This window comes from Alligator sinensis, unplaced genomic scaffold (genome assembly GCF_000455745.1).
Source record: "Alligator sinensis unplaced genomic scaffold, ASM45574v1 scaffold728_1, whole genome shotgun sequence".
Classification (NCBI taxonomy): Eukaryota; Metazoa; Chordata; order Crocodylia; family Alligatoridae; genus Alligator; species Alligator sinensis.
This window is the reverse complement of record NW_005842825.1, coordinates 269541-287745: the sequence shown is the minus strand read 5'-3', so window position 1 is coordinate 287745 and position 18205 is coordinate 269541. Positions and strand designations below refer to the sequence as shown.

The 18205-nt window shown below is 39.3% G+C and overlaps 1 protein-coding gene across 1 annotated transcript in view; it reads left to right on the top strand.

The window, feature by feature from the left end:
• Positions 1–6: 6 nt before the first annotated feature.
• Positions 7–18205, top strand: part of LOC102386459 (protein prune homolog 2) — a 227083-nt gene continuing 208884 nt past the window's right edge. The window contains 1 exon segment of the mRNA XM_025191510.1: positions 7–102. Coding sequence (XP_025047295.1) covers positions 67–102 — 36 coding nt within the window. The 5' untranslated portion in view covers positions 7–66.

Genomic DNA, 18205 nt, shown 5'->3' with positions numbered 1-18205 from the left:
CCCGCCCCAGCCGGCTCGGCGCAGGGAACTTTGCCCCGGCTGCCTCAGATCCCCTATGACAGCAGCATGGAAGAATTTTTGCAGCGCACCAAATCCAAGCTGGTGAGTTGCAGGGGGAGGGGAGGAGGAAGGGAAGGGGGGCACCAGCCAAACTTCAGTCACTCGGGTGCTGTAGGGCTGGACTTACCTCATGCCTGCAGGCACCGGCCCTGGGCAACTTTGCAGCCCTTGCCAAGAGCAGTCAGGTTCATCAGCTCCCTGGGCAGCTGGGATAAGACATCACTTGGGGCCTGGGAGGGGCTGGCCTTTTATTTGCTCCCAAAAGGAGCAGTGGTCACAGCCGGATTGCAGATTTGGTCCCCACTGGCATTGCCTGCAGGGCATGGCCCTCAGTGTGTCCTTCTGGAGGGGGGTTGTTTACCAGTTTGCCAAGCGGCTTTGGGAAGCATCAAGTTGCTGTGCTAGCCGGTGAGAAAGGAGCGTGGGATTCTGCGGGAAGGAACTGAGGAGATGTCCCATGTTGGGAGCCACCTCCGTGACCGCAATGTCATGTGGGGCGCTGAATAAGTTTGGTCATCAAGGTTTCAAACAGCTGAGGACATTTGCAGGGTAATCAGGGGATGTGACTGGCCTGGATAATAGTGGTTGGATACCTGAGGTTGTGACACTGTGTCGTATTTGCGCACACAGGCTGTATGAGTATATGAACTTTACATACATATATATGTACGTATACAATGTGTGTGCATATAAATTAACATTTTATACAGATATATGTATGTATACAATGTGTGTGCATATAGATGAACATTTTATACAGATATATGTATGCATACCATATGTGTGTATATAGATGAACTTTATATAAATATATATATGTACATATGTATACAATGTGTGTGTGTATAGGTGAACATGTTATACAGAGATATGTATACATACCATATGTGTGTGTATAGATGAACTTTATATAAATATATATATGTACATATGTATACAATGTGTGTGTGTATAGGTGAACATGTTATACAGAGATATGTATACATACCATATGTGTGTATATAGATGAACAATATATATATATACACGTATGTATACAATGTGCATATAGATGAACAAGTATGCATATAAATGTGTGTATACAATGTGCATGCATTTATCTATCTACATACACACACACATATACACACGTGCACACATACACACTGCATATGTGTGCATCCATGGCCAGATCCTTAGTGGGTGTAAATTGGTATAGTACCAGTAACTCCATTATACATTAAAATCCCAATATTTTAATATAGAGAAGTTTTGGGTTTTTGTTGTTGTTGTTTGTTTTTCCCTCTTTAGACCAGCTATATAGGTAAATTGCAAAATCAGGGTGCTCTAAATGTTGTGGCAAATTCAGGCCATCTTGTGCCCACTTGTTAGGATCAATAATTTACAATAATCTATAGAGGATTAGTTTGACGTTAGTTGCCTTCAGTGAGCTGCCCATGCTTTGGATAGCTTTTTCAATGTTCAGGTGTGGATTAATGTTGTACTTTGTGAGGCTAATTTGCATTTATGGCTCAGGCAAAACTCCTCCTGAAGTCTTGGGAGTTTTGCTTTAATAATTTCTGGAGGTTGGGTCCTATGTGCTTGCATGTTTTTCCTGGACTGTTGCCATACATTAATAATAAACATCATTGTTTGTACTTGACAGTAGCAGTGACTTCCTGATTTGCAGACCTGTTTTGAATCTGCAGAAAAAGGAACTACAATAAAAGAATCTGTTCTCTATAAGGCAATCACCTCCTATGTGTAATAATTTGAACTGGATGTTTTTTTTAGCTGCTCTCATGTATCTGCGTAGAAAAATACACTGAGGCCATGTTTTATAGAAATGACAAAATACTCAGGAGGAACTATGTAACTGCTGATCTCCTTAACCTTAAACACTCCACATAAGCAGACACTAAAGTAAATATCAAGTGTGTCATCTTGATCACATGACAGGAAATGTGCTGGACATTGTTGCAACCTTGCCTGTTAAAGGAGTTTATGGAAGCATTATACTTTTAGGATACTGATGTGTGGACATGTCTAAAGTTAGCTACATTTAGATATACATTTTTAAAAGCATTGCTAAAATATAATGGTTAGTTCAGTCACAAATGCTTAATGCATTTAGACATTACTCTCTGAGGCAAGGTAATCATTTTGTGTGTCTTTTAAAGGTAAATAGCGATTTGTTTTTGAATCACGTTCTTGGTTAGTGCCTTAAAGTGAGGTCATTTTTACTTTTTACATAGGTAAATTACATTAAGATGGTATGTTTATCACAGACTTTGTCAGTATAAAGCAAACACAGGAACTTTGATTCTGTTAACTAAAAGCAAATTTTCCTTTCAAATTGCTGATTAACTGCTGATGACTACAGAGAGAGGAATTACTGTTTGAAGAAACCCATGAAAAACATAGAAAGTATTATTTGCCTAATTCAAATGAGATGTGAAATGGAATACTAAACAATGACAGATGTGGAAACTATTATATCAGTGTGAGCCAAAATATTTAAAGAAAATGCAAACTCATTTCTTACACCTTCTGGAATATGGGTGATAAATATTTGTTTTAGGCCAGCATCAAATGTGTTTGATACAAAATGAAGGGGGTTGTTCCCAAAAGCTTTCAAAGAACAATTTTCCCAATTATTTAGGTGGTCTAATAAAAGATGTCACATTTACCCAAAGAACTTTGTCTGTTTGCCTATTTACACAAAATGAAGCATTGAAAAAGCATATCTCCCAGGGTGATTTGATTTGATTTGATGAAGTAAGCCACTGCTTATGAAAGCATATGCATCTCTGATTTAGTTAGAAGTGCAAATCTACCCTGCCATCTCTTGCAACTGGATAGTCATGCCCGCTGAACATAAACAGGGAAGAAAATCCCTCGTATTAGACCATTCACTTCAGTCTACCATGTGCACGTTGTTCTATGTAACCTGGAAAAAGATCATGCAGGGTAGCTGGAGACCTGCACCAGGGAATTTCCCACATGTAGGAGCAATCTCCATGTGTGTAAAACTGATGGAGGTGGTTTTATTGCCTTTATTGCCACCTAAACACAGGTGCAGGAGTTTATCACATCACCTTTATAGCACATGTAGATGCACCCAGTGGGCACATCTACCTGAGATGCTTATTGCACGGTAGCCTAATAACACTTGTCAGTAGTTTGCCAGTCAGAAACCTTGCTAATAACTTACTGCACTTATAACTTGCTTATAACTTACTGCATTTATTAGGTTACTGCGCAGTAAGCATTACACCAAAAACCATGCGCCAGCACTACTGCACAGTAAATATAGTTACTTCACATTCAGTTAGTACTTCATTAAGGAAATACTAAACTAAATGTGCAGTAACTACGGAACATTAATGAATATGTAGACGTGCCTAGTGAGCAGAATTGTATACCATCAGAAGCCTATTGGTTTAAACTGATTACAATGAAACGGGTTGCAGAGTATTATGCAGTCTGAGTAAAGATGGCAGAATCTAGTCCTAAGTGAGCAATTGCTCTAGATCATACAGAAAACCTTATTATTGTGAGTGCCTCATCCTTCTTTTGTATTTGACTCTAGCCACATTAATCAAGCCTGACTTCCTTCTGGAACAAGTTGTAGCCTGTGAGAGTGCAGCATAGATATCTTTCAGAATCCATGTTTTCTAATAGTGTGGTGTTGTGTAACACTCGTTAACTGCTAAGAAGTAAAACTCTGCACCATGTTTAATGATAGGAAAATTGCCATTAGTTTATTCTTTTAGAGGAAATTAGTGTTACTGGTGTTACTTGTCATGCAGTTACATTGTTCCTGGTAACATTCAAAGCAGAAGTTACAGTTAATATGTAAATCCAGTGGCTTCTTTTATAGGGTTATAAAACAATGTTTTATCTAGGAACAAAGAAAAAAATCAGTGAAAAACATAAAGGAGCACTGAAAATATACACTTTTATGGCACAATCCTGCAGTTTATTGTCATCCTTACTGCAGGCACAACTCCACTTGAAATCATAGGAATTTTGTGTAAGTACTGAGTAAACCAAAAGGAGCTTTACAAAAATAAAGACTGCAGGACAGGACTCCAGTAGTGGATTTACAGTGAACCATTCAAATTAATCCATAATCTTGACAAGCATATGGACAGATTCTATTTTCATTGCTGGTCCTTATATGTTACTATGATAGTACATGGGGGCCATTGATGTGCTTCTAGAGGTTGAAGATAATCTTGTGGCATTTTATCACTCTTTTTCAACCACAGGAGAACAGTGCAGTGCCCATATTGTGAGATGGTTCTCTTTGTTTATGTGATGATTAGCTGAAACATTCATACAAGCCCAGATTGCATTAACTTTTTTGAATTTCCCTCCAGGATCCTAGAATCTCTGGAAGTCACAGGAGATGCAGATAGACTACCATGCTGTCCTGTGCCTTGGTGAACTAAAACATGTAATATTATGTAAAGCATGTAGAGCTCTTGTAAAACATGTAGAACTATTGTGTACCATTTTTTCAGGATCTGGCTTTGGTCATAAATGACTCATGCCTGTTCATACAGTAAGTGAAGTACAAGGACAGGATTAGAACATAGGATTTTTTACTCTTCACTCTGACTTATTCTTTAGAGGATTTATTACTATTTTTAACAGCAGTGGAATGCATTTGGGGATATCCTTTTTTATCATTTATGGCTGCCATAGAGAAGAAATCCCTAGAGATGTCACTAACAAAACTTGAGATCAACCCAGTTGGCATTTATTTGATGGAATTCTCTACATAAGGGTATATCTCTTACAGTTAATCTCTCTTCCTGGTGTAAATAGTTTCTGATGTGGGATGGGTGTCACCAATTATTAAAAAAAACTGTCTTCTATATGTTAATTACAAAAATAGATTCAATGATCAATACATCAACTTCAGAATGATTATGGAAATATTAGTTAGGACCAATTACATATTGACTTTGAAAATGTAGAAATATTCTCTCTCTCTCTCTTTCTGTGCATGTGCAGATATGGTATACTATGGTATATCTGTATATAGTATACAGTATAGTACTATGTTTATATAGTATTTCTCTGGTTAGAAATATTGTCACCATACTGGGTTAAAAATGTGAGAGTTATGTGTAGAATATTTATGAATAACATATGTCTCTTAAGGTATGTCTATTATATTGACTTGCCTGACTACTAGGCGTTGTGCCAAAGGAGGCCATTAAGGAAGAAACCAACTGATAGCTAAAAAAATATACAAGGAACTAAGGTCCCTGGAGGGAACAGTGGGGAAGAGACAGCTAGTCTTGTGAGCTATATTCTTTCCAGGTCAAAAGCAACAAGTGCTGGCCTCAAGGATGAAGGGAGGATTGAGAGAGCTATTGTCAAACTGAGGCCGATATCTCAAATTGACCGAGATGTTCAGAACTGCAGAAAGCAAGCTCTCTCAACTGTGAGATGGAAACAGACTCTGAGCTACAAATAAGTTGATTTTAGGTAAGAAATTATGCATATAGGACTCTTTGTTGTGCTAACCTATTTTCCTAAATGCCATGTCATCCTTGGAAGTTAAATTTACTTTGTCCAGAACACACTATTTTTGAGTCACTTTAATCAGTTGCTGTCACAGGTCCCCAGAGGATAAGGTACCAAGCGCAGTTGGGGTCAGCACATTAATGTAGTTCATTAACAGGGAGCTGAAGTCTAGAGGTCCAGTCTAAGATTGATTGGACTGGATGGCTGGACTTCTTTCAGAGGAAGGTACAAGAGGCCAAGCCTGGCACTTGAGGGATGTAATTGAGAGGGATTAGAATGGACTCCTGGTATCGCTTGCTTTGTAACCCTAAAGTAAAGTCAAAACTATTGTCTCCTACAATATTTTCCTATTGGAAGGTATTTTCCTACATGGTATATTTGTGCTTTCCTACGTGGTATATTTGTGCTTTGGGGCTGCATGATTCGGTGGACAATAAATGGCAATAATATGACAGATTTATGTGACCAAAATGCAGAAACAGTGTCGCATCCTTTAACCTTGAAAGATTCTTTTATTTAAGTGCCTACTATTAGTTTTGTTATCAGTGATAGTTCAAGACTGGCAGATTATTCTCATACTTCAATGGCAGCACTGTGGTCAAGACAAAATAAGCACAGATTATAGGTTTTATGGGGAAAAAGAAACATTTTTTCCTCCAAGGAAAGTATTAATTTTCCCAGATGATGTTGAAATTATCCAAACAAAGACAAAAGAGTTCCACTTTTTAAGAGATGGGATGGGTTCCTGAATCCTCTAAAGTCTCATTTATATAATCCTGGGCACTTGGATCACTGTTCATCAGAGCACTTAAGCACGTGCATAACTAAGCTTGTAAGTAGTGACATTTACTTCAGTGGGATGGCTCACATGCTTAAAATTATGCACATGCTTAAGTACTTTGCAGAATCAGTGCCTTAAAGCTATGTGCCTCAAATCAGTCAAAGGAAATCATGACCAGAAATTTCAGTCAGGATTTATTAATAATGTAGAAAGAAAGAGTAAACAGTGCATTAATGAAATTTACAGGTAATCTTTTATCCAGAGTTGTGAACACCTCAGAGGAAGGACTATAATTTTAAGCAGCCTAGAGAAATGGAAGAAAAGGGATAAGATAATACCAGAAAAATGCAAGTGAAAAATAATCCAAGACATGTATTCAGTGGGAAGGGTAACTCTTGGAAGCCATAATTTGAATGTGATATTTGAAGATATAGTACCTCAAGTCAGACACATGTGAAGTGTGATATGATTACAAAAAAGCAATATTGAGCTACATATACAAAGGCACGATGCCACAGAATAGGAAGGCAATTATACCCCTGGGCGCATCCACAAGTTCATTAATGTTACTGTGCATTTAATTTAGCACTGGTATAACCAAGTACTAAATAAATGCATAGTAACCAGAGTTACTGCACAGTAGTGCTGGCAAGTGCCTTTTTAGTGACACTACTGTGCAGTAACCTAATAATACTATGCAGTAACATATTTGCACTGTCCGTGCTGTGACACACTACTGCATGGTGTTATTAGGCTACTGCACAGCTAGCAACTCATGTAGACACACCCCTTATCTACGTAAGGTGCTTATATATTAAATATTTATTAGAGACAGAGAGAGGGAAAAAGAGAGACAGAGCCCTTTTCTATATTCTTTATGTATTTCCCCCTTTTTATGGCCATTATACAATGACATGTCAAATGCCGTGTCCAGTTTGGGGTGCAATATTATAAAAGTTAATTTGCTGGAGGAAGAATGCAGAGAATAACCAAAAAATTATTCGTTGGCTAAAAGGATTAATTTATGAGAAAATTTAAATAATCTGATAACATGTAACTTGATTAAGTAATAACTAAACTGAGAAAGGATTTGCAATCTACAAATCTTTGAAGGAGGTAAGCCCTAAGGCAAAAGAGGAACCATTTATCAGTGCAAATAGGTGTAAAGAGGAGAAAATGGGAAAAAAGGAAAACTGAAGCTTAATTTTAGGAAAATATTTCAATGAGAACTTTTCAGCTGTGGAATAATCACCCTAAGAAATTGGTGGAAGTTCCATCCTTTTAAAACTGGGCACAACTCTATTAAATGGGCTGTAGAAAAAATCCTGTACTGGGCAGGATATAGAATGCGTGATGTAATAGCCTTCCACAATTCTATACACAGCCATCCAGAATGCCGATATGAAGTAGAAGTGTGAAAATAAAAATATATTTTCCTATTGATTTTGTTCCTTCATATATAGTACAAATAATTGTTTTCCCTTTTTAGAACAACCAATACATCTTGGTTTTTTCAGTTCCTAGTGTAAGCACTCTTTCTCACCTTTCACAAAAACATGAAAATGTTGCTATAACAATCTTGGTGCATTCTTCCTTTGAAGTGGAAAGGATCAAGTGCCTGGGGATGCGTATGAAATCCTAGGGTACCCTGCCTCCCAGCCATCACATTTTGGGATCTCTGTATAGCTGGCTTACTTCTCTGTTTGCAGTCTTGCAAAGAACAACATGAAGTTTCACTGGGAATTCAATCCCACCATACGTCAGCTTGCTAAGGGACCACTATTACCATTATTATTATTTGTTTTTTGGTAGAACTTAAAGCTTATGGTCATGGACTGAGACTTCATTGTGCTAGATCCTATACAGTCACAGTTCTTCCATACCAATTAAATCCAAGACAAAAATAGCAGATGGATAAAAACAGGGGAACACAAGAAAAACATGAAACATGGCCTGTGCATTCTTGGTGGACTCCAAATCCTGCTTCCAATGCTCCTAAGCTACATTATGTTTATCTGGTGATATTTTTCCAGAGACCTTGTCTCTGCATGGCTCTGGGAATGGTGTTTATTAGGAAAGACAGCTGCAGTTGCTTTCACATAATTAACGAGTGTGTCAGATAAAAAAAAATGTTATTTACTTGTTTTTCAGTGGCACATGCACATGTGTCCATATGCGCACTGAGATTCAAGGGAGTAACAGTTCAAGGCCTAAATTACCTGGTATCATTTCCATATTGTTTTCTTTTAGAAAAGATGAAAATTGGTGCTGGCGATTTTAGAATGATTGTTAAGTGCTTGGATGCTGCTGCATAGTCAAATGAGGAGCTATAGTAGAACTGCAGCTGAATAAGTGCTGGGAAGGACTCAGAGAGAAAACATTAAGAACTTTTTAAAAATCACAACATCTGAATCATAGCTGATTTCTCTTCATTTCGTGCATGAAGCTATTTTATCACTGTAAAATGATTGCACAGTAGGTAATAGGACAATAGGTCAGCTGAATTCCAGTTTATGCAATTACATCCTGGCTATCTATACTTTCCTGTGGTTTTAGTTCACTAGTTTTAAAGTTCCTGTCCTAAACTGCTATTACAGAGCTGTTATTTTCAACCCTAGAGGAGGCAGCATTTTAGAGATTCCTGTATATTAAAGAACTTTGGAAACTTTGGCATGTAAAATTGTGATTACTGAAATGAAGCTGAAAAAAGGGTTATTCTAAGTAGCAGTTACACATATATAAACATGCAGTTAATACACCAATATTTGTATACTTATTAGTATTTTTATAGGACTTTGAAAATGTAAAGTGTACATAAAAATGTATAGTGCTATATATTTTTATGAGTGCAGTTCCATGTCAAGCATACAAAGTTGTTTGATAGAGAACACTGAATACTTTTAATGTACTTTTACTTGTAGAATTAATAAGGCCCCAATACAGTAAGGTATTTAATCTTGTGACTCATGTCAAGCATGTGAGTAGTTCAAGTGAAGGCAATGGCACATATTTAAGTACCTTGTTGAATCAGGGTCTAAAATTTAAGCAAACTCTACAAGAAATTGACCTTACCCTACCCTGTGTTTTGGGCGGAAGGGTAACTTGGAGAAACAGGACATTTCCAGCTTTGGCAGAGAGAAAGAAGAAACAATTTGTGGGTAGCTCAGTTAAAAAAGTACCAGTCATTTGATGGTGCTCTGCTGTTTTGACTATTAGAAGGTCATGATTGATAAGTGGACAGAGAAAAGTTGTGGTTATACCCTCTCTCTATCTATTGCCTAGCTTTCCCAATTACTGTATATCATGGCTACTATCTCTTTATATATGTGGGATATATATTTGCACTAGAATCAGAACCAGAATTTTAAGAGTCTTTCCTAGGTAAGTTATTGCAAGTAGTTTTTTTCATGCTCACGTGGAGTTTTACCTGATAACTGTGTTGACTAAATCATTTTATAGATTATTGTCAGAGGTCAAACAAAGGTAAAATGCTTCATGTAATGGTTTACCAGCAGAGTCTCAGTTTTACATGTAATGTCCCAACTGTCTGGGAAATCCTTTTGACTGAAATGTCTTGTTTTTTCATTCCATTCAAATCTTATTTTTTTTCAAGAAAGAGGTATTAAGATATAGAATAAAATTTGTGGAACAAACAGTACAATGGAATGGGGATTCAATATAATAGACAAAGTTTGGAGCGAAGAGGAAACTCAGATGAGTGTATGCATTATCAGAGCTGGTCAAAGTGAATGTTAATGATACTTGTTCAGAGTCACATGATAAATTAATTAAGAAAGCAGTGTTATGGGAAACAACTGTCCATTACAAGAAATATATACCATTAAAGAGTTAAAAGCTGGTCACAGCACTACAAAACATTTTTAAAAATATATTTTTATGTGGCTATTTTTGAAAGCTAAAAATTTGTCACAAAGAATTCTGATTTTGAAAAATATTCTACTTATCTAGAGCACAGTTTTGTAATGCAATTCTGAGGCAAAACTTTCCTATACATATGGGGCCAAGAAATTCTGCTAGATCTTGCTAACTACACCTCTGTTTAAACATTGTGGTAATCAGCCCAGTTCTGATCCATGCATGAAAAAGTCCATCCTTATTTCCAAACTGACTGATACTCTCTAAATAATTAAGCTAGTTAACTAACCAGCCTTTGATAGGGCAGTAGATCATCTCATCATAGTAACAGTGGGTTTCTTTCTAACAGCTATTCTCTTTGTAAAGTGATTTATCACTAAATATAAGAAAATCCTGTATCTGCCTAAGGAGGTTTAGTAAGTGTTCAGTTGCTTTTTACAGTTGAAAAAAAAGTCAACGGTGATGAATTTTATACATTGAACTTCTGAGTTACTTGTTTAGCTTCTATCACAATTTCGGTTCCATAGAAATCAGTGGGGGACTAAGGCAGAGTTGGCATGTTTAGTAACAAACCAAGCACATTTTGCTTGGTTAATATAGTATACACACAATCAACGAGTGAATGGAGTTCTATTTAAATAAGACATTAAGAGAATTTTTTGTTTGAATTTCCACTTAAACTTTAATGATATCAGAGAGGGATTACCATGTTAAATTAATGTTAAAAGGTATTGATAGAGTTACTAGGTAGGGATATTACAGGGATATTATTGTAGCCCAATTTCAAATGGATTTGTTACTTAGTGCTTTAGAGAGGCATAGCGACAAGCTTGTAAACTTTACTAAAAATGTAGGGAAGCTTCTCCTAAATATAGACATTTGGCGCATGTAGTACTGATGCAGCAGTCTTTCTCTTACTGAACAAAGACAACATTTGGCCTAAGTCATTTGCAGACATGGCATGATTAAAGCTGAGTCAGGAGGAATGCAGCTATTGGTTAATTTGTTAGGAAAGTATGCAGTGGGTGGTTTTATTTTTTTTTGATAACACATGCACAGTCTAAAGTTGTTTCCTCTACGTTTGCCTAGAGAAATGTCTAAAATTTAGATCCAGATATAGGTATGGATTTTGTTTTCCCAAAACAAACTGTAAAGGCACTTGCACTTGGACTCACTGCTCAATTTCTGGCCTATCATTTTTTCCCTGGATTTTATTTTTAATTAAGATAGGGAAAAAAACTCTATCTGGCTTCAGGGAAGGAGAAAACAAGTAAAATTTCAGGAAGGCTTGGCATAGCTCTTCTTTCACTTGCATGCAAACTACTATAGTTTTCTTACAGTTTCTAGAAAAAGCAGAGATTTACTTTATGCTAGAGTGCTGTTTATTCTGACTGCAGTCTGTACTGTGCCATTAAGACACAGTGGCCATCTCTACATGAGATGCTGACTGCGCAGTACCTCATTACTACTGAGCAGTAGTGTGGCATGGCATGAAGCATGATGTGACACTATTGCGCAGTAGTAATGAGCTACTGTGCAGTCAGCATCACCTAAAAGCCATTCAGGGATGCTACTGTGCAGTACCTCTGGTTACTGCACAGTCATTTAGTACTTGTGTATGCAAGTACTAAAAGACTGCGCAGTAATGATCGCAAAGGCAGCGTCTCCTGTAGATGAGGCCAGTCTGGAGTAGGGGATGAGCCATTATAGTCCTAAAGTCCAGTATCTCTGGCCCCCCCAATGCCCAACCTTTAGGAGAATGCAGTGTACCTTCCCTTCTGCCTGTCAAACTGAAGGTGGAATTGTCACCCTGCATAGAGAGGATAGTGTTGTAGAAACACAAGGCCCAAGCAGTCATTGTGTTCAAAGAAGCAAATGTACTGAAATGATGTTTTGCCCCTCCTGGGATTGAAGTAGCAACTGTGTACGTCTGTGTGTATGACTGCGTGGTAGCTTCTTGCACATTCCTTTTTTATCCATGTACAAAGGAGCTAGCCATGACCAGGCCCTACATGAGGAATTACTTCTGTGCTATATACTTGAAGAGTGGCAGCCCCAAGAAAGTATAAACAATATAATGTGACAGTATTTTCTCCTTTGAAGAATGATGTAGGCATGGACAGGGAGTTAAAGCTACACTTCTAGAGACAAGGCAGCCAGGTCATTTAGAGTTCTAGTTTCTCACTTCTTGGGACATGGTCTCATAACCTTTCACAAGTGAAAATGGGTTTAATGGTCTGATTTGAGTGTATGTTTACATCACAGAATCACCACATGGTTTTTGACTGACAGCTTCAGCACAAAGTCAAAACTGGAATGGCAGAGGGGTTTCTGAGGTTAGGTCTAAAGTGTACTGGTTGATCTGTTTGATGAAGCTTGCACAACACCTGTCTGTGTATGCCTGACTCAAGATCATGGTATTATTCATCCCTTCTGTTAAAGAAATCTTCAAAAGTTCCATGAGAAAACAGTTTTGAACTCCACAATTTATTGACAATTTACATACACATTGTATCAAACTGCTATACATTGTTGTTACAGTAGATACATTTTATTACATGGGTAGACCATTTCAGTTAAATCTTAAAAGTTCCTCCTTCAGATCATCTGCTTGATTGAAAAACAAAACAAAACAAAACGTGAGCTCTTGACTTAAACTGGCATTTTTGCAGAGAATGAAGAAAAACTTCTAAAACTTGTATTGTGACATTAAAACACTCAATATGCTTAATAATCTTTTCAAGATCCTGTAAGCTGCCATTATACAATCCTTCTCCTTATGGATAATTTCTACTGTATTTAGTGTACTATAAAATGACAGACTCTACAGATTTTCAAGCCATCCTATAGAGCATAACAGGACATTTTACCCCTTCTGTAGAATTCTGTGCAACTTTTCCATAAAGGGTGTGTAGTCAAGTTCTACTTTAAGTTACATTGATGAAATCTAGAGTAAATCTGCCAACTCCAATAGAGTTATTTCAGATTTAGTAAGAAAAGAGAATTTTCATTCCCGACTAGCCTGAGCCTGTGCAAATGGAGCACTGTATAGGACAGTGAACTGTATCCTGCACACAAGGGAGCACTAAGCAAATGGACCAAAACTCTTAGGGAAGCATTTCTACTTGCTTGCTTTCCAAATATCCTCTAAATCCTGAACCTCTTTTTTGAATGCCCCCAGGAATCAAAATATCAAGATCCCTTAGTCATCCTTACAACAGGCAAACTCTACTTAGTTTCCTTCCTCTCTGTTTTCCCCTGCATTTCCAGTTTCTCAATACCTGTTATTCCCAACCAGACTTTCTCATTTATACCAAGAAACACATAGATTCATGGTTGGGGTGTTCTGGATACTGAAGTGCATGGTTGACAGCTCAGAGGTTGCAAGTTTGAGGCCACAGCAGAAGTGCTCATGGCGCAGCCCTGTCAGATCACAACAAATCTGAGAAATCTGCTAAATACTGTGGCATAAGGACACAAAAGAGGAAAGGAAGGTTTAGCTGTTTATGAGCAACCTCTGCAGATTTGTGGGTATGGGAGTCCTATTCTGTGAAGTGATATTTTCACTTTCTACAGCTTTGTAAAGCTGGCAACTTACCTATGCAACCATTCAGCTCATCTTGTCTACTCTTGGATATTATGCTTGTATGCCCAGGAGACTGGCCCTGATTGCATTATGGGCAATTATATACTCTTACCGGCAATAAAATATTCTTATGCTGGAAAACAGCCAATGATCTGAAGAAGGCAGGATGGCATTCTAGACCTTTCCAGACCAATAGATCACTGTGACCTCCACCTGCCATTTATGTTGTAATTTTTACATAAATTTCAAAACAGTTTTACATAATTTTTATGTCCCCATAGTATTTGATGATAGATCAATCTCCAAATTTCCCTTAAACCTTGAGGAACTAGCACTGTAAGAACAGACTCTATTCTTTATATAACTTCTCCTGAGCTATAGACAGCAGGGTACAGTGATAGATGTGTGCATGTAGGGATAGTAACATGCCGAGCAATGTTAGCATTGTACAAAAACAAAGAAAATTAAACAAACCCTTCAGCTTAAACTCATCCCAGTGTAAACACTAATATAGCAGCAGCAGTCAAAGGGATACAAGGTCTGCTGGTACAATATGGAATTAAAGGTGAAATGTTAATTTTGAATTTAAATTTCCTTGCTTTTTACAGTTTGTCATAGCTTTATAAGATAACCATATTGTTTATTTTCAAGTGGTTTTAAGATGAAAACATCCTGCATCAAGATTCTAAAATGTATATTATTGATTGATTGTACAGTAAGAGCTCTGGACTCTTTTAAAGTGCAGATTATTGACCTAATGGCTTGTAATGGCTCCAAATTGCTTGATACTGCCCTACATTTCCTTCAGACAGGCAATATGTATTCTTGTGTGTCTTGGCTTCACTTACAGGTATTTTTGTGAAGCCAGAAAGAATCTGGGTGGCTGTAAGGAATGGTATTGGGGTATGGAGCCTTTCAGCCACAGACCATCATATCTTATACAACTGGGGTGGATCCAGAGGTAGTGCAGCGGCATGGGTGCACCCTATCAACGACTTTTGCATTGGACTGCACCATAGGAGTTTCTGGGTTTTTTTGGAAGTTTCTAAAGCGGGTAACTCCCTTCCCCTTCCTGTTCAAAGGCATGCCACCTCACCACCTCTGCCCCCTGCCTCCACCTGCCTTTCCCCAGTGTCCTGGGAGGGAAGCACCAGAGCCATTCCTGCCCACTGTGTGAGGACTGGGCTCAGCTGGGTATATGGACAACAGCAGCAGGGCTGGATGGAGATGGGGTTCCCCTTCTTCCTTGTGCCTGCTCCAGAACTGGGTAGGGGTGGGGGAAGTAGTCTTTATCTGTCCTGTTGCTGCTGTCTGCACCCCGGCTGAGCCCAGCCCCTGCTCAAGACTGGCTGGCTCAGGAGCTTACCCATCCCTGAACAGTGGACAAAGCATCAGTGGCAGGCAGGGGAGATGCAGGGAGGAGGAAGAGAAGAAAGGTATGCCTCTGAGGTGGAAGGTGAAGGGAGGGAGGATTTTCATTTGCTTTGAAGACTTAAAAAAGTCCTCAGAGGCTCCCATGGCATGGTCTTTCTGCACTGGTGGGGATGAAGGAGGATGATGTCACAACCCAAGGGTGTGATTTTGTTTGTGTGCGCTTCGGCACTGCTAAATTATTTCCCGCCACGAGGAGCTTTCTTTGCAGGGTGCATTTCTCAGTTGCAAAGAGAAAACCCCGGTGCAAAGGAGTTCCCGCCACCTGCATGCAAATTTGTGTCCCACTATTGGTCAGTTCTAAATTATTCCCACGTGGTGGTTAGCGATTGGCTTGCTAGCCGTATAAGAGGCTTGAGCGGTTTCCGCCCAAGTTGGAGAACTCCAAGGAGAACCCCGCAAGGGAGGACTCCACAACCATCTGGAGGAGGAGGAGGACTTCACGTCTCGTGAAGAACTCTAAGTGCTGTGGAGCCTAATGGACCCAGCGTGTACCTTAAGAAGGCTATAGGGGTCTGATCAACCTCTGGCCTCTCCCCGTTGCCGAACGATCCCTCGACGAACCCCTTCCCCGCGCGCAAGTTCCACGGAGCCTAGCAAACTTCATGTGAGTGTATCCAGAACTCTTCTCCAAGTTGTTTTCTTCGGTTGACATGATGGGCTCGCGTTTTTAGAGCCTTCAGCCGGATTGGGCTAGAGTTCGCGAGTTTAGAACTCTTGTCCGCTTTTCTTGTTTCCTGTCTGTAACTGCAACTCAAGCAAGTTTTCCTGCCTGCACCGCGACCATCTACGGTGTAAGTAAAATAATCTTTAATCAACCGCTAAGCGTCCGTGCCTAATTCTATTCCGCCGGCCTGCATTCTCCGACCCGCGTGCCAGGGCTGCTGGCCACAGCCCACCGCGCGCCCCCGAGGGCCTCAGACCGCTCCTGGCCTGCACAGATGAGAGCAGGGCGTGCAGCCACCCCTGCAGTCTGGGTTGCTTTCCCTCAGCCCCCTTTGAGAAATCCTGGACCTGCTTTTGTTAGGTAGTAAAATGTCAGTATGGTCTCCTGACTGTTTGCTCATGAATTGAGTGTATAGTCTTAGTGCAGTCTCTGGTAGATGGCAGTCCATATCTCAGTCACAACAGGAAAAATAAAATATAAATAAAAAGCACTGCTGTTGACAATATAGTGGTGAGGCCACAGACTCAAGACTGGTCTAGAAATGGAAGAATAGATTAGAGATCCTAGCCTCTACTGTGGCTCCTTTGTACTGCTCCAAGTCACAAAGGGGAAGTACATCTGGCTTAATTAGGCAGCCAAGGTGTTTCCCAGCCTCAAAGAAACCCTTGGGTGGAACCAGGAAAGTGGACTTTTTTCCACCTTGCCCTTGCAGCCCCAAATATATGGGGTGTGTCAGGCTTGTGGCTGTTAGCCAGGGGTATGGCCATGATGTTGCCATACATTTTACCAAAGCAACTCCCAGCTAATCACAGGATCAGGGACTGATAAAGTGGCATATTTGTCCTCTTTGCAATTCATGTATTGTTGTAGCTTATGCACATTTTGTAGGCATCATGATGCTAACAAAAACTGTTAAATTTAAAATGAAACTTTACAAAATGTTCTGATTTGGAACTTTGTGCAATGCTAGCTTTAAAACATTTAGTGCTTCAAAATGTGAGTTTGCATCCATAGACCTTTGGATGACCCTGCAGAATTTAGTCTTCTCCTGATATATCCGGGTTCCTTATAAATGAGAGTTGTGTGTGTGCAATAAGAAGATAATGGCTCAGAGCATAAAACCCCTTACTCATAGGTCACCAACTAAAATCTAGCGCAGGTGATTGTGACTGTGTATGACTTCCATTTGATGCTTTAATTGTTGCCAGTGTCCCTTGTGGAATGGGCTCATTGGTTAAAGTCCTTAGTGGCAATTAACACTAATTGTCACTCTCCCTGGGACTTTTATGTAAAGGCTGAATGGATAAGATTCAACTTCATAGAGGTTCCTCCCTGAAAGAGTTGAGGTGTATGGGGCAGGGAATTGGCTTGTATTGTATCTGTTTTGTGAATGAGAATGTCTCATTGTACAGGATGTGGGGAAAGGTAGAGGGAAGGGGGTGTATGCAGGTGATCAATAAGACATCCAAACAGAACTCTGTTGACAGAGACATCGACATCAGATGATGGACATCAGAACAGAATTTACTTAAGATCATAGGATCATAGAAAGCTTGGCCTAGAAAAGACCTCACAAAATCATCTAGTTCAGCCCCCTGCTCAAGGCAGTATCATCCCTGAATAAACCATTCCAACCAACTGTCTGCTTAACCTGTTCTTAAAAACTTCCAAGGATGGAGATTATACAATTTCTCTAAGCAGCCAGTTCCAATACCTGACTATCCTCAGTCAGAAAGTTCTTTCTAAACTCCAACCTAAATTTCCTCTTTTGCAGCTTGAGTCCATTGCTCCTACTCCTGTCTGCTATGGCCACATTTCATGAAAGACAGTGCCAAAAGCCTTGCCAAAGTGGAGTTCTATCACATCCACTGCTCTAGCTCCATTCCACAGAGTCTGTCACATTATTATGGAAGGAAATCAGGTTGGTCAGGCCTGACTTGCTCTTGGTGAATCCATAATAACTCTTCCTGATCACTTTGTTCTCCTTTAGATACTTCACAATAGATTCTTAAGGACCTGCTCCAGATCTTTCTAGATATTGAGGTCAGACAGCCTGTAAATCCCCGGATCCTGCTTTTTCCCTTTCTTAAGGATCGGCACTATATTTGCCCTTTTCCAGTGATCTGGGACTTCACTTGACCTCCACAAACTCTCAAAGAGGATAACCAATAGCTCTTAAATTACCTCAGCCAAATTTTTCACTACTCTAAGCTGTGTCCCACTGTGCCCTGCTGACCTGAAAGCACCTAGCTTATCCAAGCACCTAGCCTGTTCTGCCCCT